General features: G+C 25.1%; 2 protein-coding genes across 6 annotated transcripts; one reads left to right on the top strand and one right to left on the bottom strand.

The window, feature by feature from the left end:
• LOC113556019 (kinesin light chain) lies at nucleotides 1–11521 on the bottom strand. Of its 3 annotated transcripts, none has more exons than XM_026960715.2 (12): nucleotides 11298–11521; nucleotides 10730–10830; nucleotides 9542–9735; nucleotides 8725–8946; nucleotides 8561–8654; nucleotides 8197–8431; nucleotides 8006–8093; nucleotides 7771–7941; nucleotides 5618–5822; nucleotides 2393–2619; nucleotides 1673–1831; nucleotides 1–500 (listed from the first exon to the last, which is right to left on the bottom strand). In XM_026960715.2, the coding sequence occupies exons 3-12, from the start codon at nucleotides 9728–9730 to the stop codon at nucleotides 471–473; spliced, it is 1620 nt and encodes a 539-aa protein (XP_026816516.1). In that variant the 5' UTR covers nucleotides 9731–9735; nucleotides 10730–10830; nucleotides 11298–11521; the 3' UTR covers nucleotides 1–470. The 3 variants fall into 3 exon arrangements, with proteins under 3 accessions (XP_026816516.1, XP_026816514.1, XP_026816515.1); XM_026960713.2 differs by lacking the exon at nucleotides 1–500 and adding an exon at nucleotides 1136–1339; XM_026960714.2 differs by lacking the exon at nucleotides 1–500 and adding an exon at nucleotides 1136–1339 and having other exon boundaries at nucleotides 11303–11521.
• A 464-nt stretch (nucleotides 11522–11985) lies between these two features.
• LOC113559384 (E3 ubiquitin-protein ligase RBBP6-like) lies at nucleotides 11986–21796 on the top strand. Of its 3 annotated transcripts, none has more exons than XM_026965151.1 (11): nucleotides 11986–12221; nucleotides 14120–15684; nucleotides 16136–16261; nucleotides 16317–16410; nucleotides 16794–16978; nucleotides 17101–17211; nucleotides 17274–17654; nucleotides 17734–17833; nucleotides 18183–18301; nucleotides 18962–19732; nucleotides 21093–21796. In XM_026965151.1, the coding sequence occupies exons 2-11, from the start codon at nucleotides 14143–14145 to the stop codon at nucleotides 21672–21674; spliced, it is 4011 nt and encodes a 1336-aa protein (XP_026820952.1). In that variant the 5' UTR covers nucleotides 11986–12221; nucleotides 14120–14142; the 3' UTR covers nucleotides 21675–21796. The 3 variants fall into 3 exon arrangements, with proteins under 3 accessions (XP_026820952.1, XP_026820950.1, XP_026820949.1); XM_026965149.1 differs by having other exon boundaries at nucleotides 11986–12303; XM_026965148.1 differs by having other exon boundaries at nucleotides 11986–12494.
• Nucleotides 21797–26434: the final 4638 nt, after the last annotated feature.

Raw genomic sequence — 26434 nt, 5'->3', positions numbered from 1 at the left:
ATTATGAGTGTTTTGTTTTAAATGAACTTTCCTGTTTAAATACTGCAGTATCTGTGAGTAATTTTATTTTTTATATTGTATACTATTCTTTACCTTTAATAATTTTAAGTATAAACGGAAATTATTACTTATATATATAATAAATGTGTACATTATTTGTCATACATATTTTGAAAGTGTAAGAATTTTGTTAATTATAACATTTTAATCTAAGTTGACTTTCTTAGAATAATCATAAATATGTTTTAATTAATTAGTCAAGTCAAGAATATTTATCTATAATGTTAAAGCCACCTACTTTTGCTGTGTAATTATTTATTTTATTGCACATATAAATTATAAATACAAAATAGTTTAAAAATGGACCATTCCGTGTTTTTGTCATTTAGGAGATGAATAACTTGATTGCCGAAGCAGTGCAAGTATATGCTGTGGATAAGCGAGTAGATAATATTTATTGTGTTTAAACTCTACTTCTGTTGACCATCTGTTCCAGATTTCTGTAAAAATAAACACAATTTTTTTTGAACATAGATACTTTTTTATCCTATGGTTAAAAATGTATTATAATTTTATCTATTTAAAATAATGTGTAATATAGGCTGAAGTAAAATTGCAAAAAAATAAAATTAAAATAATATAACACACACACATACATACAATGTATATATATTATATTATAAGGCAGAAGAAGATTTGTATAACATTTATTCCCAGAAATAGTTGTTAAGTGCAAAATAAAGTGCAAATTTTGTAAGAATATGTGTTTTTGAAAATAAATGTTGTTTTTAATTATTACTAAGTATATGCAATAATTTATGTTTCTAATGTGTTCCTAATCAGATATCAGTACAAATAATAAGGACAAAATAAATAATTATAATAAAATAATAAAATTATGAAATACAATTTTTAATTATTCAATACTACAATAAGTAATTAAAATTAAATAGTTTACTAAAAAACTTAAACCAATTTTGATTTATTATCCACATTAACTCAACTTGTAATAATTAATTAAAATTTATAATAATTCAAAATTGTATCAAATCAAAGACAATTACAAAAAAAAAAATAAAATAATAATAATAATAATAATAATAATAAATAATAATAATTATAATTATAATAAATATATGATGTTAAAAATAATAAATAAATAAAATAATAAACAATAAAATTAAATGTATTTTTATTAGTATAAAATAATGTCCCACAGCCACAGCCTCGATAATTTCTCTCCAGATACATTTAATCAGGTAGAAGAGGAGTTGTTCAGCCCTAGAGCACTGAATAGTTTTGTTTTCAAGCCGCTTTGTTTGCCCAACTCAGCCCCGCTCTGTCATAACAAATATAACCGACATTCTTAAACTTTTTCTCTTCTCACTCAGTATTTATTCTCTAGAACCCTTAAGTCTTTACAGGGTATCATTTGTTTATAGAAGGTTAACAACTATTGAAAAGCGTATATTCTAAAATGTGTTAATGAAATAAAATGCTAGCTATAAATCTATTTTAAAACTTAATACATAAAAATAAAATATACATAAAAGAAAAAAAAAGATTAAAAATTAGCAATAATATCATAGTTAATATGTGACATGCATTAAATGTTATTCAAATTAATAGCAAATTTAAATACAAACAATAAAAAAAAATTGTAATTACAAACCTCGTCTAATTTTGTTCCAGTAGAACTGGTATCATACTCCAGCGATTCCCTAGAACCAATCAAACGACTTGATCGATTTCTCCTGTCATTACTATTTACACTACTAGTTGATCCACTAAGAATTTGTGCAACTTTGGCTTGTTTTACTATATCAAAAGCCTATGAAGATAAATCAAATTAACAGTACATATATATATGTATACATAATAAACTAAAATTAACAATATTTATTTATGATTCAATTTAAACAATAGATTATTCAGTTACTATAAAATCAATTGTAAAATAACTTGTTTTATTTTTTAATATATATATATATATTATTTTTACTTTTTTCTCTTTAAATATTTGTGTAATGATGAAGAGTGAGTTTAACGACTCCAACTGGCAATAACATATTATTGAATAACAAAAATAGATAAAAGACAAATGCTAAGTAAAGGAACTACCAAATGCCAGAATAAGACACAATAAGACAAATTTAAATTTTTTTTAAAAATGTTAGTAAGCTGTTAACCTTAAGGGACATAAAGATGATTAGGAAGTATGTAATAGATAAATAACATAAACCAAGCATAACAACTTGGAAAAAAACCATAATTTTACATATACAACCAATTACACTTCACCATATTAGTATCTTGTGATACATGATGTAATTTAATTAAACAAAAAAACTTGTAAACCAATGAAAATTATTTAATTTTCTCTCTTGTGTACCTCTTTTCTGGAACGTAATGCACAATCTTCAAGAGTTTCTGCAGCTTCATATTTTCCTTGTCTTCTATATAATGCTCCTAGATTTTTAAGTGTGGTAGTAACTGTTGGTGAATCTACTTTAGCAGCTTTATGCCAACCACCATATTCTGTATATGGTACTGCACCTGTACTTTTGTTTTTATTTTCTTCACGTTCTTCAGCCACTTGCCATATTGGTTTATTATCGCCTGTAACATTATATTACTTATCCATTTAAAAAAAAAAAAATATCTACTGAGGCACTTTAAAAATATTTTTATTGTGAAGAAAAACAACTAACATAATCTAATTATCTTAACTGAATGTTATTAGTTAAATTACTAATTTTAATCCATAGAAATTTATAATGATGTTATATATAGAATTATTTTTTCAATTATAATATTACAAACAGAGCTCAGATTCTATAGTTCAACTACTTATTATTGAATAACAATTTAAAAACTCAAGCAAGTTATATATTGTTTAATGCATCAAGAATTCCAAAACTAAAATTTGGTGTTATACATTTTTACATAAAAAAAAAAAATTATAGATTATTAGCGCAATTTTTGCCAGTTTATGGCATTAATGTATATTTCATTAGATTATATTATAGTTCATTTAGTGCAATAAAATCAAAGCTTTATAAATGAAATTGAAACATTTTATTTAAAAATTAATCATGTTAAGTATTTTTTTTTAACAAATGCCGTTTATGCACCAAATAGAGACATAAATAATTTAATTATGTCTTATATAAATAGAATAAATTTCATTATTAAAAACAAATTATATTTAATACTCAAGCCTGAAAATATAGTGTAATAAATAATAATAATGTAAATTGAATATATATATATATATCAATGAAAACTTTTGATAAATCGTATATATTTTAAGTAGTAGTGTAGTACATATTTTATGTTGTATAAATAAATTACACATTTTAAGATAGTGTTCCAACACAAATTTATAACTAATTTATAGTTTTTAATTTTTATTATAAAGTAAATTGACCTCTTGTCAAACTTAAAAGTATGAATATTTTAGGCACCTTAAAAGCTTTTACTAATATTTTAATTTTAAAGCAAAAAATGGAAATTTTAAAAATCTAAGTATTCTTAATAATTGTATTACCTTAAGTCTGATAATAGGTTAATACAGTCTAATAATAAAACTAACCAACATAAAATTAAATCTGCTGAATGCTTATTTGTTAAGTTGAAATGTTGAAAATGGGTTAGAAAACAAATCGACATCCTCTTTACTACTTATAGTACATATTATATGCAAGAAACATAATCATCCGAAAAAAGTTAACTTTAAATTAAAAAAAACCATGAATAATTTTAACAAATTTTTATTATGATAACCTGAATTACGAATTAGATTAATTCCATATTTTTAATCATATTTATAATGAATTTTAAATTAAATTTAGTCATAAAACATTTATAAATAAATAATATAAAAGCTGAATACCAAATAATAAAAATAAATTGTAAGAAACATGCAATTTAATTTAATGACTATTATCTATTTATAAAAAATAATTTTTTAAAACAAACTAATCTAATAGGCAAACTTAAAAATGTATAATAAAACTTAAATATATACCAAAATACTCAAAATATTCAATAATAATAATAATAATAATAATAGTAATGGGTAATTAATTAACAATTTTTCAAAAGTATAAATAGTATGAATAGAATAATCTTATACATATTTACATAACAATTATTACTTTTCTTTTATAAATATATATTGCCATATTATTATATTGATATTAATCAATAGTATTTTATTTTTATGTATGTACAATGTACTCATATATTGTTGATTAATGGAAGATATCAAATATTATTTTTTAAATATTATAATGTGAATTCAATATTTTTTAAATAAAAAAATATTAATGAAACTATTAGAAATATTTTTAAAAAAGAAAACTTTATGGTAATCATTGGGGAAAATTAATTCATCAAAAGAACCTATCTGAAATTTAAATATTTACCACTTTTGTCGTAGCCATAAACTATGAATTGTATAAATCAGTTAAAATTATTTTAGTAATTTATGTACCACATAATTAAATAAAAATAAAATTTATGTTTGTGTTGAGCTCATGGTGTTATATAAAACAAAGCATATGAAAGTTAACATTATAAAAAGTCTTAATATCATCAAAAAGTATAAGAAAAAATAATTAATAAGATTATATTAAAAATATTAACTGTAAATAATATAAAGTCAGTCATAATAATTCTATACTAATAATTTAACCTTCAATTAATAAGATTCAAACTTTTAATAGTTATCACTGCATAAAATCAATTTTTAGCATTAGTTTAATTTAGTTTATAAAATCTCTTACAAATATAGTGAAAAAATATATAAAACATAAAATTGGAATATTATTTATAAAAACTGAAATTTTATGACAATTAATAATAATGGAAATAAAGTACTATTGATTATATTTTAATGAAATAATTAACATATTAAATAATAAAAAATACTTATACCCTAAGAGATTGAATATCTTTGGTTAAAATATTAGTAAAGAGATTCAATGTCATAACAAAAAATAAAATAAATTTATATAATAAAATAATACAATGTATTTGAACAATTAAAAATATGATTTAAGCACCATGCATTGCAAACTAAAATTTGAATATTTAATATATACTATAACCAAACAATAATAAAACAGATCAATATAAATACCAAAAAAAAAATTATAAAAACAAGATTGTTATATCAGCTAATATATCTTTTAGGAAATTACTTTTACTTAATTTTATACCATAAAGTATTTGTATTATAATATATATGTATCAGATCTTATAACCATATGTAGTTATAGGAATGTATGTAATCTACCCTGTAACCTTTCTTATTCTTATAACTTAACAATTAATAGTAAAGTTTTATGCTTTGGAATTATTATTATTAGCCATTGATGCCCATTCCTTTTCGTCACCTAATAAAAAAAAATGTAAACAGTACGTTTACCTCTCTTGTTTAAAAACTTTAAAGGGTTGATAATTTACATGCATTTTAAAATTGAATGATGTTTTTTTTCTAATTGTTAGCACAGATACATACATTTTTAGCATTAAAATAATATAAAATATTGGTTTAATGATAAATGTAATTATTTAAATTTTTAGAGATCTCTAGAAATAATTAACTTACCATCAATTGTTCCAAACTCTCTTTCGTGAGCTCTAGTTAACACCTGTTTGTACAGTATTTCAGCTTCCTTATATTTTCCTTGTTTTAAATAACAGGAAGCTAAATTATTTTTAGTTTTAGCTACATTAGGATCATCTGGTCCTAGCTTCTTTTCGTATATTTCCAATGCTCGTTGATAATATCGTTCTACTTCTTCATATTTACCCTGTAAGTTAAATTAATTGTTAATTTTTCTTAACCTTTTGTAATATTATAATTATTTAATTAAATTTTGTATCAATAAAAAAAGTGAATACATTAAGTATCATACACTAATAATATAAAAATATATTTTTATTTTCACTATAAACAATAGTTTAGAACAGTGATGGGTAAAGTATGGCCCGCAAAAGTATTTAATCCGGCCCGCCGAGGGTCCATCGATATGGATAGTATATGGCCTGTATAGTATAAAAGTATAGTATTATATGATTCAAAGCTTTAACACAAAATGCATTTTTTCTATAATTCTATCGCTCCTCTAGAATTTCTTAAACTTTGTGGCCCCCCCATTAAAAAAGTTTGTCCACCACTGGTTTAGAATAATAAAAAAAAAACAATTTGTTAGTTGTCAGTCCTTAAGTTGTTATTAACTACATGATATTATGTACCTATATATATACATCTTAAATGTTTCTTTTACTCAGATCCATCTGGTCCTACGGTTTACAGCTATGGGGTTCAGCCAAAGTATCAAACACTAACCGTATACAAAGATTTCAATCAAAAGTCCTTCACATCATTTCTAAAGTTCCATACTATGTCTCCAACAATACCCTTCACTCTGACTTCAATTTATCCACTGTTACTGAATTAGCCAAAATCCACTATAAGCGATTTAATAACAAGCTAACCTAACTTTGTTAGAAAGAATTTTTTTTCCTTAATAAATAATGTATTTTTCAATAGACAATTGTGTACCTAGTTCACAAATACGACTATACCAATATTTTTGGGAGTGCACAAAAAGCGTAGAGCTCATAGATAGTTAGCAATATAATAGATACTTATTTTTCTCTGAAAAAAATATTTTAATTAATAAGAATATTTATTCAAAATATATAAATGTTAATAGTAAAAGGGGTGCACAAGTCTTCTGTACAGTCCCTCCACTTCCCTTAGTTATGCAATAACCTAGTTTCTGCAAATCTATTTTCAAAAAATTATTTTTTTATTCTCTCCTTGACATTAAGCACAGTTTAATCTAAAAAATCACTTAAATTTCCCTTGAAATACTGATTTTTTTTAATGACTATTTTCTTTACAGTCTTTATTCCAACTTCAATATCAAGTCAAATGGTCCTAATGGTACCTAGATGATTTTTATACAAACTTTGTGACATTGTAGCTAAACTTTTGTGGCTTATATCTAGGTATTCAATTGATTAAACTATTTTACCTCACTTATTCAAAGAATTTTAGACACTTATCCATAATTTAAATTGTGTATGTATGATAATATATCATATTATTATTGATGAACAACATTTAAATTCAATTATAAACAGGCTTTAATACTTTACTTTAACACAAACTGGTCCTTTCTAAGCATATCTAAAGCATTTGTTATAGTGTTCAAAATTCTTAAATTTATTAATTGTGTATCTACTGAGTTCATTCCAACTACTTGAGGTTTTTTTTTGCTATATAAAAACCCTTTGTGTATAGTAGTTTTTTGGAACCCACCATAAAACTAATAATCAGGTAATATCAAAAATGTGCAAAGAAAATTCTTTTATCATACTCCCTATTGACATTGTCTTCATATAATTTAAGTCTGCATAAAAACACTAATAATTAACAACCCCCCCCCCTCATAAAAAAATCTAGATGCACAAATCATTAAAATAGTGTCAAATAGCTAACATAAATATTTAAAATTACATTAAACTAGAGCGAACGCATAAAATATTTGGAATTACAAACAATAAATTCTAAGAAAGTACAAGGAATTATGCAGAATTTCATGGAGAAGTCAAAAAAATAACATGGATGTTTAGAGAATAAATCTCAACCAGAATTCTAATAAATACTAATTTATTAATTGATTTGTCTTTAAACTATTAATATTGAAATGTATAAAACTACTATGAAATTAATACAAGATAAATTACCTGGTTTTGACAAAGCAGTGCTAAGTTGTTCAATTGTTTAGCTACATCTGGATGTCCTTTACCTAGGACTGCTTCTCTGATTTCCAAAGCTCTTTTACACAATGGTTCAGCGTCTTTATATTTACCTCGTTTCCCATAAAGTACTGCTAAATTGTTTAATGTTGCTGCAACCTAAGATATTAATACATATAATATATTTAAGTATAATATTATAAAATGATATAAATAATATTACTGCAGGATGATTTTCTCCTAGAGTCTTTTCACGTATTGCCAAGGCATCATTCAGTAAATTAGCAGCATCTTTATACTTGTTTTGATCTCTAAAAATTAAAAATGCATATATAATATATATTTATAACATTGTGTTAAAGATAAAATATTAAATTATATTTTTAAAATAAAAAATTGAGACATTAAATTTACCTATAAACAAGAGCTAAAATATTCAACATAGTAGCTACATCAGGGTGATCATGGCCTGATGTTTTTTCTAAATCCTCCAAAGCTTGCTTACATAATGGGACAGCAACTTCATATCTTCCTTGCGACGCATACTGAATTACTAAATTATGTAATGTCCTTAAACGTGCTGGAATCTCATAACCAGCTCCAGCATTCACTTGTTGGGCAAACTGTGATGGTGGTGTTGGTGATAACGCTAATGCAATTAAAAATGATTTTTACAACATAAAAATTGCTAAGAATTTTTCTGAATCAGTCTTAAGTTGTACAGTAATAAATGTAATATAAATTATGCTAAGAAACTTTACTATTTCATACAACTTACTATTTCTTTCTTCGTTTTCATCATCAGGGAATAAATCAACAACTGGATCATCATTTTTAGACTTTTCTAGTTTGTTTTCGGTCTGATCTTCGGTCTGAAAGTAACTCATAAATACATTCTACAGTCTAAAATCTAAAATCTGATTTATACAAAATAATTAATACCTTATCAGCATCAAATTTACTGATAGATGCCATAAACTCTAAATGTTTATTTTGTTCATCCAATAATGCAACAGCCTGTTCAGAAGCTTGTAATTTTTGTTGTGTGTTAGCTAATTCATCTCTTAACCATGCATTTTCTTGACAAAGTCTACGAACCTGGGTTCGTAATTTTTGTTTTTCTGCTTCAACATTTTGAAGATGGGAAGCCAAAGCTAACATAACCTAATCAGATATTTATTTTGTTATACTTAATTAAATTTTTTAACAAAATTATTTTTGATAAACAAAAAACAGAATTGTTGCAACACCATAAACAATATATATAATGATACTAAAAAAAAGTAATAATATTATATACATTTTGAAATAAAACTATAACTTATGAACGTGGTTATATAAAAATAAAATATAGTCTATTTGTTTAAAAAGTGTTTAATTACAGTAAAATTAATAATTATTATTTAATACTGCTATAACAGTAATAGTTATGTTATTTTATATTTTCATTATTTAATTTAGTTTCAATAATTCTATTTAAAGAAAAATTGTTCATTGATTTTTGATAATAGTAATAAGAGATTATGGATAAAAAGTTATTTTATATTAAAATTAATTAAAAGAATGCAATATTTAAATAAGGTTGTGCGAGGAATCAGAGGCTTTGATTTCTTCTACGTTCTATTTTTTTTTTAATTTCTACTTAAAAAATAAATATAATTTAAACAGTTAATTATAAAAGGTATTTTAAGGTATTAAGATGGGGAAGCAATGTAGGAATCTTTTAAGTTTATGATAAAAAAAAAACAAAATTTCTAACCTGAGCTTCTCCAAGACCTAATTCTGTCATATCTAAAGTTTTTTGAAGCATTGACTGTTTTTCTTCTGGTTGCATTGTATTTTGACCAGAAGGGTTATTAGATGCCATTAACTCGTTTTTCAAGGCTTCCAATCCTTGAGCAACAGTCTTTATACCAACCATCATTTCTTCTTGTGACATCACAGTCATGGTAACTGAAAACAAAATCTTGTATCTTGTAATAAATTGTAAAATATGATAATGCTTGATAATTGGACTATAGAAAAAATGCTTAACAATAAAGTATATTTATTACAGAAAACAAATATTTTACACATTTGTAACAGCTAACCGTCATTTAACATTAATTATACATGCTAAATAATACTAATTGACACCATGTACTTTGGAATTCAATGAACTGTAGGTATATAACTTGATCAGTGATACAATTTAAATAATAGTTTTTGATCAGCATCACTTAAAAGTAATACTTCATAGGTACGTATGTGCAAATTGTATATCAATATTTAAATTTTCAAAAAATTTTTATTTAAAACCTATCTTTTCCATAACAGGGACAAGTGCCTATATATAATTATAATCAGCAGTGAATGCATGAAAGCAAGTACAACTACTTTTTAAGAGTGGTATAGCCTCAAATAAAACAGCTTACTACCAATACCAGTATACAAAATTAAAACCAATAAATAGTTCTATTTTAAATGTAAAATTGTCAAATAAATCTTTAGTAAAATATTCAGACATTTTAAAAATTGAGATTGAACTGTAGAAACCATTATTCTTAATAAGGTATGGAGAGCTAAGGCTCCTTAGTTACGCCGATGTCAAAGAAGTATAAGCAATCACAAATATTAAAAAAAAGAAGCCAGATACCATATGACAACTTATTTTTAAAACCCAATAGACTTTTATATTTTTATCAAATTTGCTATATAATCTATAAAATGTTTAGCATTTTAAATTTTTACTGAAGTAATGAACAATGCATCAATAACACGAATAACAGTATAGAACTAAGTTATCCAACTTTTAAAATTAAAGATATCTTTATACAATACATCGAAGAATAAATATTATTTAACAAACATAGCTTGTATAGTTAATACTTAAAATTATAAGCTAAACATTTTTGTTTAATGTATCTATTTATGATTATTACTTAATACTTGTTTATAAATCAATTACCTTATTATTGTTAACTATTGGCTAGAAAATATAAATAATCTTTGTCAACAATACTTCGTATTTATAAACTGTTTCACGTTCTTTGCATTTATATATCCATTCTAAAAAAATACAATGTTTATTATTTTGTAGTCCACAATAAATTAATACTTATATAGCAATACATTTAGTTACCCAACATTAAGTATTTGTTAATATCAGTTTTTAAATGTACTTTCAATGAAATAAATCATAAATCATAAAAATTACAAACTAATTTATACGACATAATCACATTCATATAATTTATATAATTTTACTATGCAGATAAAGCAATAATCATCATAAAAGTATAATTTTTTTAATGGTCATATTTACAACATTGTTAACTACCAGCTAAACTATAAATACCATTGAAGGAAATTATTTTTTTGGTAAAAGTAGTAAAAAAAAGTAACCAATTAGAGGCATTTTAACACTTAATTAGAAAAATTAAAAATACATATCCTAATGGGCAATGGTTAATAACGAAAAGAATATTATTGATTAAAATAAAATGTTTCTAAAGTGAAATGTGAAGTAGGTTTACCTTACTCGAATATTTTACACCGAAGTCGACACATCTAAAAGTACACCCAACTATTAGAGAGTAATTATTATGACATACGGGTAATTACACATTTGTAACTTAAAGATTTTACAAACAATAAAATAAAAATTAACATTTACAGGTGAATGAATTCTCAAAAAAAACCTTTCACATATCATGTATATTATTGAAAAATGAATTGGAATAAAATAAAAATGTTGGATGGTTTTGGTTTATAGACTGTGGTATAGGTATATTATTATGTATAATATGACATCACAATACCCTACTTAGGGTTGTTCTTATCAGCAACTACGCAACTATCGATTATTATTAACTAAACTCATTAAATAAGAATGGATAAAAAAAAAGGAACTCATGTATGTGAATTCAGAATTGTTATGCTTTAATACTTATTACTTATTATTACCACTTATTCTATTCTGTGACAGTACTACTACTCTAGTAACTAATTTATCGATAAGCTTTGTGTATAGTAAATGGTAATTATTATGGTATTTCATTTAAATTTGTATTATAAGAAATAATCGAAAGATCGCAGAATAATTACAAAACCAAGTATCGATACGTTAAAGCATCTGTTATAAACCACATTATACCACGATTTGAGGTAGGTAGTCGATTTGCATAGACATATTAGTAAATATGTCGATTTGTGTATTATTTTAAATTTTGGTACCGTCAATAATAACCTTAAATTTACGTCTACATTTAGGTTCTGAATGTTCTGATATCCTTAGTTTATACCATTTTATATAATTTCTAGTACTACAAAAATGACAAATTGTCAATGCGCTACGCTTATTAATTATTATTAATGTTATTATAGTTTATAGTGCTTACTGTTTATACGCGTATGTTGTATTGCACGTATACTTTGCACCTGCTGTGCCGTATTTACTGGTATTAGTACTTAGTTGTTTAGCTAACTACAATTTTGTCCATTATTTTCCGATTTTTATTTCCAATTCGTATATTTTATAAGGTACTTACGTAGTATTTTATATATTCTGTAACTAATTATTTCGTTGGTAGTAAAACTTGAATCTTAACATTTATTCTGAATCTTATTGTTGTGCTGTAAATTTGTCTTCAGTTTATCTATATTGTTATCTTTATACTCGTTTATAATTATATTAAAATATATATTGTGAGTTATGGGTGCATAAGTTACAGGTAAGATTTTAATGTTACTAAGTTATAACGAGTGAATAATAATAATAATTTACTGAAATAAATTCCAATTACTATAAATTAATTTGGCACTAGGTAGTAAGTAAACTATATATTATGTAAATATATAAGAATAATATATAAATACTTCATAATAGTAATTTTTTTATTGAACAGTATTACAACAATAATATGACTTGTGTCTAACACAAGTATAGGGAAATGAATGCCTAAGGATACAGTTTCACTCTAGATGCTGTACGTACTATGTTTAGATATTGACCACAGTCTAGACCCGTAGTTGAAGCTATTCTTAATATTATTGTCTATAGCTAAATACTGTATCCAATGGTTGCATATAATTTGTATCTAAAAACTGATCGCATACTGGTTTTATTTATCTATGATTGGTATAATAAGGATTATTTAGTTTTTATACCTGAAAACTATGCACATACATTTTTTTTATCATTGTCTTGTGTTTAATCTATATTTTATCTACTTTGAACAAACAATACTTAACAAAACTTGTTTGTTATCGCCCTTCCCTAGGTGATTGTCTGTTGTATTATGATATTTTTTATACAGTGTTAAAATACTTTTAAATAATGGTAAATAATAATAATTATAATACATTATTTTCAATTAATAATAGCATAGTTATCAACTATTATTTTATAGTTACACGTAAAAACATAAGACAGATGTCTAAAGAACTTTAAATATCATATATTTTATTCGTTCAAATAATAATTTTTATTGTAAAAGTATAATATTAAAAAGTATTAAATACTGCAAAAAATAACTCATTAAAATTAATTTTTAACAATATTTTTTGTAAGATATGTATGAACTTTAAATTACAATTGCATACAATATAATAACAAGCCAAAAACATAACTTAATAAAATACAATTTCAAATATATTAAGTATTTACCTTTTTTCTTTAAATATATAACTTACTAGATTAACATACATGTAAAATATAGAAATGCAGAGATCGATTATGAATATTGACGGTTTTTTATTAAAAAACCACTGACACAAAGTTACTCGAACTGGGTGGTACATTTTATATAGACTGGTGGCAAGGTTATAACCAACAAATATCAATAAAATTCAAACTTCGTTTTGTTTTGGGTATATAGTTTCACAGTGTATTAGTTTTAAATCCCCATTTATATACATTGTTCAAACTACTCCAAACATTGTCTACGGATAAATAAAGTCATTGTGTCAAAGTAGCTTTACACTGTTTTGATATATTAATATATTATTTACTTTACTAAAAAGTATTGTTACTTTAAAATAAGAATATAATTATTACATTTTTCTTTGTACTACATTCTTGAGATTTTTTCAGTTTAAAAAAACAAAATTATAGTTATTTACATAGTTTATGAGTATACTACTATAGTACTATACACAATAGCAAAATTACCTATTTTTCATTGATATCTATCAATTAACATAAGAAATATTGCAATCTTTTCAATTATTTAATATTAATTTAAATATTTAAAGAAGTAACCAGATTTAAATCATTTAAGTTCCAAAAAATTAATCAAGTTAGGTTAAGGAACAAAACTTATTTTTACATATTTATTAATTATAAAACATATTTTAGGGCGATTTATATAATTTTCAAAAATGGAAAGGGGTGGAAGAGGTATGAGAAGAACTAGAGGTGGACGTCCATTCATAAGAGGTTTTTATCGGGGTAGAACTCCAAATAGAAAAGGAACTCGACGTCCAATGGGAAATAGATCAAGACCATCTAGTTCTAGAGACAAGTATGAATCTTCATACAATGATAATGATCGAAGTGATTCACGTGAAAGATCATGGGATTCTCAATCAGGCACTGACAAAGATACCTCAAAAGAAAAACATGATGGAGAAGATGCTTCACCAATCGGCAGAAGTAAATGGGATAAAGACGAAGACCCTGGTGAAAAGAATGACGAACGGTATTCAGATAAAAAAGGTTATTATAATGATACAAAGTACTATAGACGTGCAACTGTACACCCTCATAGAGGTTATAGAAGACCATACCAAAATAATTATTGGGATAGAAGTGATCGTGGTAGACACCACTCACCACAAAGTCAATACCGTGTAAGACCATATAATTCTCCTTCTAGACATAGACGTTATTCACGTTCTCCTGATAGACGTCGTTCGCCAAGTAGATATCGTTCTAAATCACGATCTCGATCTCATTCACATTCTCCTAGTAGATCCAGACGCTATGCTTCTCCAAAACATAGATCACCCAAGAGAAGATCCCCATCACGACGGCCTAGGTCACCTAACACACGAGATCAGTCCATAGAAAAAACTCAAATAATAAAGAATAATTCTGATGATGAAAATAATTCTGATGATTTTGTTGAAAAATTAAAAGCCTCAAAAGGTTCTAAGACACCAGGCAGAGTGGAATATACAGAAAAAAGTGATGATGACTATTGGATTGAAACTGATAAAAATGATACTAAAGATACAAAAGATACAAAAAAGTCTAATAGGCCAGAATATTCATCTAAGGGATCTAAAACTCCTGGTCGATTAGATATTTCTAATAATGATAAAGATGAGCACTGGGTAAAATCTCAAACTTCCAAGACTTCAACAAAAAATCTATATTCTAATAGTTGGGACGATTCTCCTATTCGAGAGAAATCAATTCCTAAGGTACCAAAAACACCTGGTAGAAAAGATTATTTATCTAAAGATGATGATTACTGGATAAATTCTCCACTTGAGACTAAAAAAGATCGTTCTTCAAATGATTTGTACTCAAACAAGTCAATAAATAAAGATTCTTCAACGATGTATGTACAAGAATTAAGTTCATCTGATTCTGAGCCAGAAAAAAAAGTTACAAAAAGAGCTAGGTCTATATCATTAACTAACTCTGACAAAAGTGATACCCCGTTGTTAAATATAGAACTATCTAATAAAATAGGAAATCGGTATTCTCAAGCTCCACCTTCATCCTCCAGAGGACCAAATACTATTTTAAAGGAACCACCACCTCCTACAATACCTACTATACCCAACAATTTGCCAGTGTATAATTCACAATGGTCAGGAATACAAAATTCTGCTACTACATATTCAACAACGAATTATCCTCAATCTCAACCAACACAATTCACAGCTTACCAACAACGACAACCAGTTCCTGTAAGTACCATTAATAATACAATTTTATTAAATATATGCAACTTTGATGAAAGTCAAAATATTATGTATTTATATCACACTTGAATAATTATCCTAATAATTTACTCCAGAATTTTGGATAATATATTTAGGTGGTACCTATTTTATACTATAAGAAACAAATCAGAAAATCTATGTTTGAAAATGGTAAGAGTCATAGCAATAGTATGAAAAAAAAAATTCCCAAAAGTTGATTAAATATTTTTATTAACAATAATAATATTCAGATTTGGAGTTCAATTAATATGTTAAACAGTATTTATTATTAATCTTGAAGTTACCAGATAGTAGAAGAGACATTCTAAAATTGTTATTGACCACAAACTTAAGTATTCAGAACTTTTAAGTTTATTATCTTTAAATTTTTCTGATTATTCTACTACATAATATATTTAAATTTATCAAAATCTAGGTCCAAAATGCTCAATGGTACCAGCCAGGTTACCAGCAATATGGAACACCGTTCCAACAATTTCAACAATATGATCAAAAAACTGCTACTTATAATCCAGTACATACTAATCTGGAATCAGTTGAAGTAAGTAAACACCAAACATTTTAACATACTATGACTAATGTGATTATATTTATAGGGTTATCAATCTACCAATCAAGGATTGTATAATATAGATCTGAAACATGTAGATATAACTAAACCCCCTCCAAGTATTACACCAATTACACCAGGTATATTTATGTTTTTAATAAAACAAATAGTCATCTGTATTATTTTATTGTAACTTTTTATCCACTATATTATTAAGTTAAACATTTTTCTATTATGTCATTTATAAATAATTTCTTTCTGTATTTTTTTAGTTTTAATATTTTTGTTTAGTTATTGTTTTATATTATGTGTTTTTATTTTTATTTATAATACTATTAAAAGTTACAGGTATTTTTGATACCTATTTTTGATGAATAACAAACTTAAGTACTATTATGTATTATACAAAATATAGTACAATTATTTATTTTATTAAACAGTAATAAATAATAGTACAAAAAAGAATAAAATTAATTTTTAGGACCTATATAATAATATTCTTTACTGATTATTTTGGCTATAGTACCAGATACGCAAACTAAAAGTTCTCAGGATAGCATTTTTGAAATGCAGCGTGAAACATATACAGCTAAACTTTTTAGTTTAAAAAAGGAACTTGAAACACTACAAATACAGTATGACACATTTAAGTTGGATAATACAGATGGTCGTCATAATAGTGAATTAAAAAAGAATAGAAAAGCACAGGTATTATTTAATTGTTAACTTAAATAGTATATTTTAGAGTGTATAATATTATATTAAACATTATTATTTTTAAAGCGCTGACTGATAAACAACAAAATAATATATAATTTTATTTATTTTAGGATGATGTAAATGGAAAAATTAAAGGTGTAAATAATATTCTTGAAGTATTAAATACAATGATTCCAAGAGACTCATTAAAAGAAACTAAAAAAGTTGAACCAAAAAAATTAGTAATTACTTAAAATACAGTATATTGCTTAATTTTATATTTAATTGACTTGCTTTATTTTAGACTACAGAATCTGAATATGTGAAAATCCCTACAGAAACTTTGCAACAAGATGAAGTTTCAAATATTCACAAAAATCACCGTCGCAGTTCTTCTTCGTCTTCCATGGAAATAAAAAAGAAACATAATAAGTCCATTAAATCAAAAAAATCTTCTAAAGTACATGTTTCAGAAGAAGAAGATACTGATTCTAAAAAATCATATAAATCTAAAGAATTAATTGATACTAGTAAAAAAAAAAAACTTACTGAGAAATTACCTCAATTCAATCATGTTTATTGTGATTCATGTATTCACTGGTGTCAGCCATGTAATATTTTTCCAAAAACTGCAAAAGAATATTTAACACATTTACACAGTGAATCCCATAATAAAACTTTGGAAGTTTGTACATCTTTTCAAATAAGATAAATAATATTTTTCAAGTAAAATATTAAAATTTATGAATATCTCTTGTTAATAGGAATTAAATGTTGTTGAATTACCTTGGCATGATACACAAACCGGACCTACTCAACCTGAGAAAAATCCTGAATTACCTACAAAACGAGTACCTATCAAAGGTAGGTATTTTATGATTATTCTAATTTAATAACTACGTAGTAATATGAATAAAATAATGTACCCATAGTTTTTAAACTAAAAAACATATAAGGTCACTTTGATTATTATTACATTTAACATTTTAAAGTGAAAAACTTTTATTTTTATTTCATTCATTTATTAATATCAAAAATAATAGTTTATTCATATGAAATTGATGATGTTAATTAAGTATTTGTCATATTTAATTCTAATGATATAGAACAAATTTAAGTATTGAGTTGTATTATAAAAATGTATTATGAATATTCATGTTTAAAAAAAAAATAGAATTATTAATATGAAAAGTGTATTTTAAATACTTTGTAGGTTTGGAATTTTTTATTGGAACTAAAGCTTGGTATTGCAAACTTTGTGACACTTGGATTGGAGATCTTCATTGTGCTTCAGCACATTTTAAATCTAAACAACATAATGATTTATATGCGGTATCTATTTTGATAATAATTAATAATGTATTAAGTATTTATGTTTATCAGTTTATAAATTATAATCTTAGGCAGAATTATAACCTTAGTCACTTGAATTAATCAATCTTATATAAATATATTTATACTGTGTAAAACTAATTAACTAAATACTATAATTTTTTTAAATTTCTAAATAGATCATTCACTCATTTAGTTTTTATTTTTTTTGGGGGGGGAGCAGACTAATAAATACTCTGCTCTAAAAAATAAACTAAAAGTTAACAATTCCTTTTATTAATAATTATAATAACAAAATTTTTATTAACAGGCAGTTTTATTTTTGGACCAATTTTTATTCTCGTGGTGAATAGTATTAAATCCGCCTGGAGTATCTATTTGACCTTTAGAAATTATCCAGTCTAATGAAAATGTCTAGTTTTGCCTATGCTTATATATTATAATATTAGAACTATTAAATTCATTATATCATTACTTTTTTTATAAAAACTTAAATCTTAAAAATATTAAGTATTGAGTTTATTATCTTAAATTAATATATAATAGCAAAATTATAGGCTATTTTTTTATAGTTTAGGTTTTGATTAGAGCAATCATTAAAAATAATATAATTTATTAAATCTTTGAATTAAAAAAATTATTATATTATTTTATTGTTAGGAACTTATTACAAAGGAACCAAATTGGGAAATTGATTGGCTTACAAAAAGAACTCGTGCATTTGAAAAGTCCTTATCACAAATCAGCACAATTAAGCATGATGCAGTTAAAGAAGATAAATCTAAAGAAAACATTCCTGAACCCAAAGTTGAAAAGTCTTTTTTTGAGAAAGAGCCTAGAAAAGACAGGGAAAAAGAAAAACTAAGAGAAAGAGATAGAGATAGAGATAGGGAAAGAGATCGAGATAAATATAAAAAAGAACTAAATCGAAAACCTACAGATTTAAAAAGTCAGTTAAGCCCTGACAAAGAAATTAATGATACGAATAATGTATCTTTATCAGATTGGATGAAACCAGTTGATTTACATGTAGAAAAAAGTATGATTACTTTAAAGGAATCTGTTCAGAAATCTAAAGACAGATTACATAAAACTAAAACTGATGAAATTGATGATTTCCGTAGATCTGGCTCATCTACTGCGCATCCAGTAAAAAAGCAAAGACTTGAAGAACCAAAGCCTCCAATTGTGTATGAAAAAAAAGATGAAAGTTTTAATTTATCTCATCGTACTAGCAGAATAAAATTACCCTTTATTGGGAAAATGCCATTTGCAAAACCAACTACTAAAAAAACAAGTTCGTCTACTAAAAATATACCCAATTTTACTGTTGAGAGTACAAATGATGAACCTAAAGAACATTTGATGGAATCTGTTGCGATACAAAAAATGTTAATAGAAAAAATGATTACTGCAGCAAATGAAAAAAAGGTAAAGTAACAAAATAATTTGATACAAAAAAAAATCATCATACTAAGAATGTTTTTAAGTAACTTTCTCCATAAGATATTATTTTATTTTAGATAAAAATGAAGTATTTTTTTCACTTATTGATTATTTAAATAATAATTTATTTGAAAAAGACCATATTAAAAGCTAAAATTTACAAATGGAAAACTATTAAATTGTTGCCATTTCATCTTCTAAATTAGTATATTTCAAGAATTATTTGATTGTTTATTTAACACATATTTGTATAAGTTTAGAAAAAAAAAAATGTTTTTGATTTAACTGTCACTAAAATTTTTCCGTGTTGAATTAATTTTTGTACACAAACTATAACTACATGATTTGAATTAAACCATATAACAAATATTCAAAAAATAATATCTAAAATTTATACATTGTATCTGATGGTTAATTGTGAAATAATTTTGTTTTTACTATTCTTAATGTGTCACTAATCAGTCATTTTTGGCAAATTTTTTAATTTACTACATCTATTCAGAGTTTAGTTTAAATTGTAAATTAAAGATTATAACTAATTTGTATAAAGTGTTTAAAAATGTCATAGTCCATACTTAGTGCTAATACAGTATGCGGTTAAACATTTAAAAATTTTACCATGATAGTACAAATATAAGTAGAGTTAGCTGGAATTCTTCGAAGCGATCATCTTTTTTTTTTGAAACTTTTCAATAACACTAGATTAAAATCAGTTGCAATCTACGACTCATTTCATTAATTATTTACAGAATATATTTACCTATATATTATTTACCAATGTTTTGACACCAAACCCCATTCTTGTGGTTGCTGAAATAATGTATAGATATTGATAGTTCAAGGATAAGTAATGATCACAAATATAATTTAATATTCTGTAAGCAGTGTAAGCTACCCTTATATGAATATTTTAAAAAACCTGCTGCAAATTTGCAGTGAATAATAGGAATCAAATATTTTTATCCTACTGTTGAAGATATCCATAGTTAGATAATTATTCAAGACCAAAAAAAAAAAGGCAGAAGACCATCATTCTTCAACCATGATTTCTATTATTTTCAGTGACTGCATAGCCATTATTTTAATATTTCTATTTGAGTGATTTCAACTTTCACACTTTAATATTGGCAGATAAACAAGTAGACATTGAATAGATTGCCTAGATAAAGTATAATACTGCATACTATAATAGCACCTCTTAATTAAAACTTATATATTTTATGTTATTTTTGGCAGTATACAGTCTGCTGTATCATCAGTAAAAAAAGTGGAAAATTTTTTATTAAAATATATAATTTTACAATTTTTAGATTGTATTTTAAAGTATAAAAAAAAATGATTTCAGATTGAAAAGCATATATTACCTGTTGATATGGATATTGATGATGATAATGAAAATAATGATACAATTGTAAGTTCAGAAACTGATTCAATTGAAACACAGTTTAACCGTTCACAACAACCAGGAAATCAAATACATCAGATGTATAGTCAACCACATACTACAAATACATTACCTCAAGATTTAAGTACTGCATTGAATATGATTTTTCCTTGCGATGAAACTTCTTCGGCAGTACCTTCTATAAATACACCAATTAATCCTCAAGTTCATAATCCATTGATTCATCAACATTATAACATGTCATATGGTGTAACAAATAATTTAAATGTTTCGCCTGAAAGAAAGAAAAAGAAAAATGCTCCATCTCAACGAAAACGTAGGCACATGAAAAAAATTATGGGTAAAGAAGAAGAACCTACTAAAGATGAGTATGATGAAGATGATGATGATAAATTTGAAGTCCCAATTATTCAGGGACCTAAAGAAGAAAATATTAAGAAATCAAATGGCAATGAATCTGATGGAGATGAACTTGCTATGCTCGGTATTGATGCAGAAGACATGGCTGCACAATATTACTGAAAAGTATCAATTTTATTATGTGACAATTTAATGTTCCTTTATGTATATACATGTATTATATATCAATTTTAATTTTAAAACTACCTTTCAAATAAGTTTTACTTATATTTTGCTTGAACAAATTTTAGAATGATTATAAAAGTTATCAATAATAATGTACAAATAATGAATTATTACTACTGTGGTCCTGTGGAAGTAGTAAAATTAAATTAGGTTCTATTGTTCCAATTTTTAATACACATCATTAATTGGTATATTAATTTTCATTTTAGATTCAATGCAGCATGAAGAAGCTATATACTATAATTTTACCATGACATAGTTTATTGGTTGTGAAAAAAATTTGTACTTAAGAACAGGTTTTCATTAGGTAGCAATTTTCCCTGATGTAGATTTTTTAAAAATTGCAAAAAATCAGTAAAATCCTAAAAGCTCTTTAAAATGCAAGTTCTGGACTTGCAGAATAAAAGAATTCTAATGAGGAAAAATGTTGTAAAAATTTACTATGATTATCTACATATCATATTCAATCAGAAAAATTATAATGGTTCAGTCAAAAATACATTGAGGGTATATTGGATATTGGCGATAACAATTCTAAGTCATATTTGTACATGTATTTATAATTTATCTTTTGTTTTCAAAATTTTAAACTGAAGTTTGACTATATATTTAATTATTTGCATATGCTGATATAAACTACATCTATTTTTTTTTCAAGTTTTTACTTATGCATATTAAAACATTGTTGAAAATATGGATATCTTACTTGAAATGAAATAGTTATTTTAAGAATATTTATTAAGATGTATCGATTTGCTTATTAATACTAGTTGTGTACTGTTCATAACACATAACTACTACAAATATTTCAATATTGAGTACTGCAACATTGGTAAATAAATCAAAAATAGCACCACACGATAAAAACTCATCGATTTCAGCAACTTTAATTGCTAGGAATTACCAACAGTTGTATTTATGGTACTCAGATATTAAAGCTCCATAGAGTACTGTACTACTTTCCCTTCACACAAAAATGCTAAAAAATCACTATTTATAATACTAAGTCAACCAATAAATGATAATGTTGATTGTTAATTCAACATAGACGAATGTGACATCTGTAATTAAGATTAACTCAGGGTTTTGATCTTATTTACATCCCTAACTAATCCACTACAATTTGAATCATATTGTTCAATAGGTACTAGTGGTCAGCAACCTGTGACTCTTTAGGAATACCTATGCTTCATTAATATCAAGATTTTTTTTACTTAAGAATAAATATATATATATATAACTTAATAATTTTCTTTGTAATATATATATTTTACCATAAATTTATAAATTAGTATTGTGGACGTTTATTTCTGGTTAAAATAAGGTAATATTTAACCAATAATAACCCTGTAATTTAAAAAAAAAAATGACTTTCCTATGACCCCTTAATCTATACTATGAAATCCAAATTAATATGCTTGCAGACATTGCCCTTAATATATTATCTTGCCTAATACATTAAATTAGCGGCTTGGTATTTCAAGGACTTCCCTGAGTCAATATTTATGTTAGTCACATTATTTTTTTGTGGAAAATCTCATTTTATATTTAAAACTACAAATCACAATATTATGTACCTTCATGCTATATACTTATTACAAATAATACAGTTAAATATACTAATAGGGACTATTTAAAAAAAATATAATGGTTTTAACTAGGGTTCAGGAGTTATAAGAGATAAAAAAAAACATCTAATGCTATTAAAATATGGTAGAAAATTAGTTGACATTTCATTAAACAGAAAATATACTGTTAAATATCAATCACCATGAACTACAACTTACTATATATACCACGGACTAAAATATAATATCTTAATCTGTGTGAAATGCTAATAAAGTAATGAACAAACAATAAACAGGTTTACGATAAAGTTGTATTTCAGCATATTGGTGCAGTTGTTAAATTAATATTTAACAACTATGATGACAAATACCTATGTTAATAATATTAAGTTTTATATTCATTATTATTTGAAATGCTTAGTTTAATCAATCAAACATTTTTTAGAAAAATATTTAGTGTGCAAATGTGATAATTAGAGCCCGGATTTATATGCATTTGCATGTTTGCACTAAGTGTATGCACGTCTATGGGGTTTTAAAATGTCCACGATTCATAACACGCCGAATTTAAACTGCAAATTTTATATTGCATATTTCGAGGGTTATTGCATATTTGTTCATAAATGCATATAACATGAATATTTAATGGGTTTTAAATAAATTAACCATTAATAAATATACACTCGCGTCTCAGCTTACTATGTCGATATCATTTTATAAATAATCACATCGACATCGTGTATTCGCGTATCGTTATATAAGTTATATTTATAAATCTGCTTTTGTTAAATTCCAATATACCAGTGGTCGGAAATTCTCGGCTGCCATGTCGACCGGCACCTAATAATAGCCACCACCCGGCACGATATCAATTAATTAATATTAAATACGCAGTTATCGACCATCGTTCGTCTGTCAATGTGTGTGTCCGCAGTTGTGTTTGTTTTGCCTCGTTTGAAAAAAAGACAAAATGCCAAAAATTAAATCTAATTTGAGTTCATCCATACCTCGATGGGTTGAGTTTTACAATCGTGACAAAACTGTATTTACCACTAGTGGATTAGTAGTTTATTGTCAAGTTTGTGATCGCCAGGTGCGTTGTAACAAAAAATTTCAAATAACGCAACATGTAACTACCGAGTTTCATTTGAAATGTTTGAAAAAAAGTTCTAACAATAGTAAACAAATGTTGTTGGGAGATGAAACCAAACCAAAAACATCAAGTTTTAATGAAGATTTGTGTTTGAGCCTCATAGCAGCAAATATACCTTGGTTTAAGCTACAAAATCCAGTCTTCCGCGATTTTTTACAAAATCATACAAAAAAACACATTCCTGATGAAAGCACTTTACGAAAGTCTTTCTTACATCCATGTTATGTAAGAACAATTGAAAAAATTCGAGAAAAAATTGGGGACTCGTATATATATTTAATCGTTGATGAAACTACAGATATCAACGGTAGTTATATTGCAAACCTTTTAGTTGGTGTTTTAAATGAACAAAATCCTAGTAAACCGTTTTTAATTTCATGCAAAAAATTAGATAAAACTAATCATTCGACAATTTCTCGCTTTGTAAATGACAGCTTAAGAATATTGTGGCCTTATGGTGGGAATGATGAAAAAGTATTACTTTTATGTTCCGATGCAGCGCCATATATGATGAAAGCTGGTAAAACACTAAACGTATTTTTTCCTAATATGATACACATTTCATGTCTTGCTCATATGATCCAGCGTCTAGCAGAAAAAGTTAGAGAAATGTACCCCAATGTAAATACTTTGGTAAGTAATTTAAAAAAAGTATTTCTTAAAGCACCTCAGAGAGTAGATGTATACAAAGAAATAATGCCCAGTATACCTTTGCCGCCAGAACCAGTACTAACCAGATGGGGGACATGGATTAAAGCAGCTAATTTTTGTGCAGATCATTTTGATGATCTTAAAATAATTTTAGAGAAATTAGAAGATAAAAATGTTGTTAGTATACAAAAATGTATTAATATGCTAAATCTGGAATCTGTTAAAAGTGACCTTACATTTATTCAATCTCATTTTTTTATACTAGTGAAAAGTATAAAAATTTGGAACATTCTAGTTTAACTTTGTGTGATTCTACTCAAATTGTAAATAATGTTATTTTGGCTATGGAAAAAGTACCAGGACAAAAAGGAAAAATAATTCAAGAAAAATTGTTTTATTTAATTGAAAAAAATGTTGGATTCCAAACCGTGAAGCAGATAACAGCAATTTTGTCAGGGAAAGAAAACAGTATCATGCCATCAAACTTAACTCCTTCTATGTGTTCATGTATGAAGTTTGCACCAATAACTTCGGTGGATTTGGAAAGGTCGTTTAGTACGAATAAATCAATTCTAACTGAAAAAAGAACTTCAATGATATCAGAAAATATGGAAAAATATATTATTGTTCACTGTTTTGAAAATTATTAAAAGAACCTATTTTAATATTTTAATTATATTGTTCTGACAAGTTTTAAAATTTATATTATTATTTACTAATGTTTAAAATATTTGTAATTTTTTTAAGTTATCTATTATTTTTTGAGAGTAATTTCAAATGATCTAAAATATTTATAGAGGATTTTAGTTTTTTTTTTATTTGTATTATCTTTTTTAAGTTTCCTAAAAGTTTTAGATTGATTTAATATATAGCAGTGGATATTTTCAATTTTTTTTTTGTTTTTGATAAAATATTTAGAATTTTCTTTGGGTAAAAGTATGGGTTTTTAAAAAAAAACACATTTTTTAAAGTTTAAAATAATGCATATAATTGCATATTTAGCCACTTTTTCTTTGCATATTTGCATCATATTTGACACTTTTTAAATGCATATAAATCTGGACTCTAGTGATAATCAATGAAATGCACTTTTTTCTTAAAATTTACAAAATAATTATTGACAATTTTTAACCAAAACCCTACTATAACAGTTATTATTATGAAGTTTCTAACATTATTTGCTATAAATCGAAAGTATATTATGAACCAATATACAACTACAACTTTCAAGACTTAATAGTTTTTAAAATTAATTTCAGGGGAATACTTTGTTAAGACATGAAAAAATATTATTATGGGTAGTTTATAATTGGAATTTTTAAATT

Source organism: Rhopalosiphum maidis, chromosome 4, assembly GCF_003676215.2.
Source record: "Rhopalosiphum maidis isolate BTI-1 chromosome 4, ASM367621v3, whole genome shotgun sequence".
Lineage (NCBI taxonomy): Eukaryota > Metazoa > Arthropoda > Insecta > Hemiptera > Aphididae > Rhopalosiphum > Rhopalosiphum maidis.
Note: the sequence above shows the minus strand (reverse complement) of the source record. Positions and strands in the feature narration are given on the sequence as shown.